This window comes from Arachis ipaensis, chromosome B04 (assembly GCF_000816755.2).
Source record: "Arachis ipaensis cultivar K30076 chromosome B04, Araip1.1, whole genome shotgun sequence".
Taxonomy (NCBI): domain Eukaryota; kingdom Viridiplantae; phylum Streptophyta; class Magnoliopsida; order Fabales; family Fabaceae; genus Arachis; species Arachis ipaensis.
The window spans coordinates 123612461-123618737 of record NC_029788.2 but is presented as its reverse complement, the minus strand read 5'-3'; the positions used below and the strand labels follow the sequence as shown (position 1 = coordinate 123618737).

Genomic DNA, 6277 nt, shown 5'->3' with positions numbered 1-6277 from the left:
AAAAAACTCAATCAAACAAATCCTAAATAGTAAATAGTGATTGGCGAAAATGAATATTCACTAAAAAAATATCTTTACTTTAACCAAGTATTAATGATTCAATTACTAGCTTAGAAAAAAGTCAAAAACTTTACAACAGTAGCCAGGAGGATGCCTAACAACATGGCAACATTAATCACCTTACTCATCATCAATGACAACGATCAATGCTTTGGTGATAGGCAAAAATAGGATTTAGCTACTATATGTGATCTAAGAACAATATTTTTTAAAGTAAAATATAAAAAAATAAAAATCAAAACTAAAATAATTAAAAAAAAAATACCACATACACACTACACACAAAGAAGAACAAATGGAATAGTGTTATAGTGCACGTGGAGAGAGAAGCAGAGGAAGAAAATGAACATTGCTGTTTTGTGTTGCTGAATTGAATGCTAACCTCTAAACTTGACACTCCACTCACTCATCCCTTTCATCAACACAACAATGGCATCTTCTTTCGCTTCAACTGCTTCTTCCGCATCTTCTTCGCTTCCCACTCCCTCAAAACCCAAACCCAAAATCAATCATTTCCGCTTCTCTCACTCCAACCTCTCTTTCCGTCTCTCTCCTAAACCCAATCTTCCTTTCCTCACCAAGGTACCTTCTTTTCTCCATTTTTTCATTCTCGCTCTTATCAATGCACTAACCCATATCCAAATTCGCTTCCTTTTTCACTTTTCCCTTTTAGGGTTTTGCTTAATGTACCACTTATTCCCCTAACTAGCACTCTTATTTACTTGGCTAATTTTGGGAATTTGGCACTTGTAGATTTTATATCTTGCATAATTCATGTGCTCTATGATTGGGGAGAAAAGAAATTAGCTTAATAATTTGTTTCATTTGGTAATGATTAGTGTAAGGTTTGAGTAATTAGGCACTAATTTGGTCCTGATATGCTGTGAAGAATTTTTCTGCAAGCATTTTACTCTAAGATTTTCATGATATGATATGACATTATATGTTTGTATGTATCTGTGTATGTATAGGGATCCCCACCATGTCAAATTGTATGCCCAAGGGTGAAGGCACAATTGAATGAGGTACCATAACACTCCCTTTGTTCCTATGAAGTTTTTCTTGGTTTTGGTTGGGTAATGTGTTCCATGATTAAAAAAAATGCATCAATTACCAAAAAGGCGATTATACTTGTCGATTGTTGAATGAAGTGAATGATACATAATCTGATAGCCATTTCATGCCTATGAGTTTCTTCCTCTTTCCATGTTTGTTTTCCATTTTCAATTATTTTTAATGCTTCTTTTTTGCATCTGGAACAAGGTTTCTCTTGATGGTTCCTCAAATGCTGTCGCTCCTACAACAGCCAATTCAGAGGCCGAAGCAACAGCCAAACCTTCAAGTGGAACATCGTCTGGAGTCTTGGCTTCTCAAGAATCTATCTCTCAGTTTATTACTCAAGTTGCAAGCCTTGTCAAGTAACCAACCAGATTTCTTTCTTTTACTAGTAATTACTAATTAGTGAATAAGCTTCCAATGATTCTAAGTTTCATGTAATAAACTAAGTGGTGATGATGATGATAATAATAATAATAATAATAATAATAATAATAATAATAATCAATTGCTCAATTTTCTTCTGCAGACTTGTTGATTCAAGAGACATTGTAGAGTTGCAGTTGAAGCAGCATGACTGTGAAGTAATGATCAGGAAGAGGGAGGCTATGCCTCAACCACAGCCTCCTGCTCAGCCTGCCATGTACTATCCACCCCCGTCACTAGCAGCGCCACCTGTTGCTCCTGCATCTTCTCCAGCACCTGCCCCAACTCCTGCTACCCGTGCAGCATCAGCTTCTCCACCTGCTGCAAAGTCAACTAAATCATCACTTCCGCCTCTTAAATGTCCTATGGCAGGGACATTTTACCGCAGTCCTGGTCCTGGTGAACCTCCATTTGTGAAGGTAGACCTTCCTTAAAAATTATTTATTTAATTTTTTCCATTCTTCTTTGTCCCCTTTTGTTCCCCCCTTACATGTAAGGACTCTTTATTTAGGTTGGAGACAAAGTAAAGAAGGGCCAAGTATTGTGCATCATCGAGGCGATGAAATTGATGAATGAAATAGAAGTAAGTTCATACATATATTTTTGCAACATTTGATTAAAAGTGTGTTCCATGCATTATGCCTTCAGAATATGAACTTATTGGGCATGCATGCATGCTTCTCAAGTCTTATCATCTCTGTTTGCATCCTCATAGTTTTGATTTTTGAATATGGTGCTTCTAGTTCTTTTCCTGCCGCATAAGAATAGTGTCCCCCCTCCCCCCTTTTATGGGTTTACAAGATTTGTTTTACTTTAGGTAATTATAATTTTCCTTTTCTCCTGGCATGTTTGATAATTTTAATAATTTTTGGTACGGCTTTGTATCTCTGAACATTTGTTTATTTTGTGATATGAAAAAACATTCTTTGGTATAAGAAAAAACATTGAGATTAAGTTTGCAAAGCAAATCTTCTGAAAATTCTCAATTATTGGGTATCAATTGATGAAGCAATGAAATGCTTAATGAAGTCCCTAGCACATATCTAATGCATTTTGACCTCCTTTAGTAATTTGAGCCAATGGATATGGAAAATAGTGATTAAGTCCTGATAGCCAATGTCCTTCCTCATCATCCTCTATACTAGCTAGAATTTTGGATCACATCATGAACAGGATGATGATCAGTAGGAATTGTAGGTTGAATGATTAAGGATGGTAGACCTAGCAAAAGATGATTCCATATAAGAAGAATATCATTGGAATTGAAGCAGATATACAAAGGAGTAGGGTAAGGTGTAATTCCAAGATAGAACAAAAACTTAAACTAAAGCAATACAAGAAGACAGAGTTAGGCTTATGAAGATCTGACACTTAATTAATTATGTCACACACATAACTAGAAACAACCATTGTGATTGTCTCATGCTTCAGTAGGTATACCTTGCTCTACATGGTACCAAGATTTCAGTTTTTGATAGAATTCAATGGTGTTTGGTTGCACATCTTAGATAGATCATTTGCTTTCGTTTGGTATTGTCTTTTTGTCCTCTTTCTATTGAAAGAGAAACCATTCAGTGTGTAGCACTGTCAATGGTTACTAATTATTGATTATTCTCTGAAGTGAGTGCCTTGGAAAACTACTTGCAAGTTGCTTTCTAGTACTCAAATCCCACCATGAATAGTATATCGCTTGACTTGTTTATGCAGTGCATGTTGAAGGTTGAGATCTAAGGTTCTCAATTTGCTAAGCGGTCTTCATTCCTCTCTATCGACTTTAAAATATGATTAAAGTGATGCCTTTTCCCATGAAAGATATGCTTTTCGGAAAGAAGATGATGTCAGCATAAATGAGGAAAGGGGGAGTATGTGGGTTGATCTTCTGCACTTTAGCATCTTTTTTTTTTCATTTTTGGTAGTATTTGCTCCTCATGTCCTATTGAATCTCACTCCTGTGGTACTCATTCATGTATCATAATATGCAAATAGTTTTTCTATAAACTTTGCTTCATAGGACTTTTAGTAATTGCTTGATTCAGAGTACTTTGAACGGACTCTTGCATTTTCGGGTTTGTGTATGTGTTTTAGTTTTGCTTTTTGTCTTTTTGTGAGGCTACTGGTTCTTCACGTATGTATATAGAATTTGTTACAACGAAGTCCTAACATAATTAAAAAAAAGTATCCCGATAATAGCTATAATTTTTGTCCTGCTTAAGGTGGAGTTTTTTCTTGTGTTTTATGAGTTCTTGTGTATAAAATAGGTATACTTTACTTCTTTTATGCTGGTGGTTATAGCAAAGCAAAGTGCAAAAACTTGTTGAATTATTTAAGGAAGCATTATGGTTGACATTTCCATCAAATGAACTATGCAATAAAAAATTGCATAGTGCATGCAGTAAACTAACTTGATTTTCTTGGATAGTAACTATGGGATGCAAATTTAAAAATCAATGTGAGATGCATAAGTTGTAGCATTATCTTCACTTCACAGTTCTTCAGATTTTCTTTCCATCTTGAACTACAAATTTGTGTCATGTGTGTGTATATACAGGCTGATCAATCAGGAACTATAGTCGAAATCCTTGCAGAAGATGGCAAGCCTGTTAGTGTTGACATGGTATGTATATTCTAGGTCTTCAACTAAATACTTCTTTTGTTCCCCTTAATCTCGCAGTGAAAATTTGATACATGCTTCTATCACCATATCCAGATCCTAGTTATATTCAGATACATTGATCCGAGAATGTACAAAATTTTCAAAGTAACAGATTAACTTGTCCATCATCATTGTTTTGATTTATTTTTGTTCCCTTGCAGCCCCTTTTTGTGATTGAACCTTAGAGCTTGTGGAGTGTTCAGAGTACAATCATTGAAAGAAGATATGAAAATTAAAGTTATCTGCAAGTCTCGGTAGTTTAAAATTGTGAGAGGCTTATCGTCATCGTCATCATCATCATCATGAGAAGTGTAGGAAGATTTTGGCCTGAAATATTGGAATGGTACAGTTGAGAGGAGAATTACTCGTCATAATGGATTTATTCCTTATATTTTTTCATCTCTTGTTGTACCTTACACTGATTTTTCACTTTTTAATTTATTAGACTATGTTCTAACTAGCTAGTTACATGGTGTTTATTATTATTATTATTATTATTNTCCTCTCAAGTTGTTAATCTTCCAAGGAAGCATTAATCCCTTTGATATTGATTTCCCATAGCATATATTCTTTTCTTATGATTTCAAAAATACCAAATGGGTAGAACATTATCAAATCTTTTAGCATATTGAATTCGCATTTCTACTGATGTTTTTGATAAATAAATGTAATCACTATTGTTTGATTCCCTTTAACAAATACTCCTCCTATGTCAAAATTTCTAGCTGTCTGGCATTAACATTACTGTATTTAGTGGTCCTAACTATGTTCAACATTATCTTTCAGCTTTGTTCTTTGTGATTGTATAGTTGGTTTCTTTTCTTCCAAGTTTATGCAGCTTACACGCCTGGTAAACCAATTCATTATTAATTTATTACTCAATGAGGAATGCTACAACTCATTTATTATCAGGGAGGAATAAAATGGACCATAACCATAAGAGATGTCAGCCATGTGACAAAGTTATATTTTATACTCATTCTAATCACCTCAATGTTGATTGATACCTGTAGTCTATTTATCTAAACCAATATATGATGTAACATATAAGTTTCTTTTTCTTATTTTTATTTTTTTTAATCGAAGATACTACTAGATAATCACTAAGTTTGCAAAATATCTTGAATAGTTTGTAATAGTGAAAGTTAATTGCAACTTCAAACGGAATTTATCAATAATACATATACAATATTGGGGTTAGAATTTCAGAATAGTTAATTGAGAGAGAGTTTTATGTTTCAAAATTACATACGTTATATATAACTATGCTATATGCGTACTAAAATTTAGCTATTAAATTAATTATTTATACAAAATATATATTGAAAATAAATTAAATATCATATATATTTATACATAAATATATAATAACTGATTTTGTAATTAACTTTTAGTGTGTATATAATATTTTTGGTATATATGTATATGTATATCATAAAAGAAAATAAGTTACTATAATTTGTGTTATTTATAAGGAAGCAGAATTTAAAGTAGTTTTTTTTTTTTAACTAACAATCAACTAACATTTCTCTTTTCTTTTAAATAGTTATTTCAATTCCTTAATCTTTGTTTATTTATACTTTGTTACTGATGGTTTGGTTAAAGAAAATTTGTTCTCTAACAAAAGTACAAAACTGATAATTGATTAGATGTGTAAAATATTATATATCATTAATGAATTGAAATTAATTTTAATTTGATAACATGATCAAGTTGTATCCAAGTTGAATTTAGAAGCCTACGAAAACAATACTTTGCTTAAAGTTTTAAATTGTCTAACAAATTCTTATACTATATTCTAATATCAAGATATTAATTTTCTAACAAAGAAGAAAAAAAAACTGAAACAGGTATATTTTAAGCTTTTTGTTCTAGAACAACCCCCTTCTTTACTTTCTTTAGAAAAACAAATCTTTAACTGAAACAAATAATAAAGTTACGGTGGAAATACTGAATTAGGCATTATAGATCATCATGAGTTAAAAAATAATAAAAAATAAAAAAATTATAAATAAGATTTATTTATTTTTATTTATTATTATTAGCAGTATTTTAACTAAGAACACAAAGAAAAAAAGCTTT

The 6277-nt window shown here is 32.1% G+C and overlaps 1 protein-coding gene across 3 annotated transcripts; it reads left to right on the top strand.

Moving 5' to 3' along the window:
* On the top strand, positions 377–4659 carry LOC107635158 (biotin carboxyl carrier protein of acetyl-CoA carboxylase, chloroplastic). Of its 3 annotated transcripts, XR_002361896.1 has the most exons (8): positions 381–642; positions 1032–1085; positions 1324–1478; positions 1646–1961; positions 2054–2125; positions 3250–3404; positions 4091–4156; positions 4357–4659. XR_002361896.1 is itself a non-coding variant. In XM_016338537.2 (7 exons), the coding sequence occupies exons 1-7, from the start codon at positions 490–492 to the stop codon at positions 4378–4380; spliced, it is 840 nt and encodes a 279-aa protein (XP_016194023.1). In that variant the 5' UTR covers positions 381–489; the 3' UTR covers positions 4381–4659. The 3 variants fall into 3 exon arrangements, 2 of the variants coding, with proteins under 2 accessions (XP_020977562.1, XP_016194023.1); XM_016338537.2 differs by lacking the exon at positions 3250–3404; XM_021121903.1 differs by lacking the exons at positions 1032–1085; positions 3250–3404 and having other exon boundaries at positions 377–642.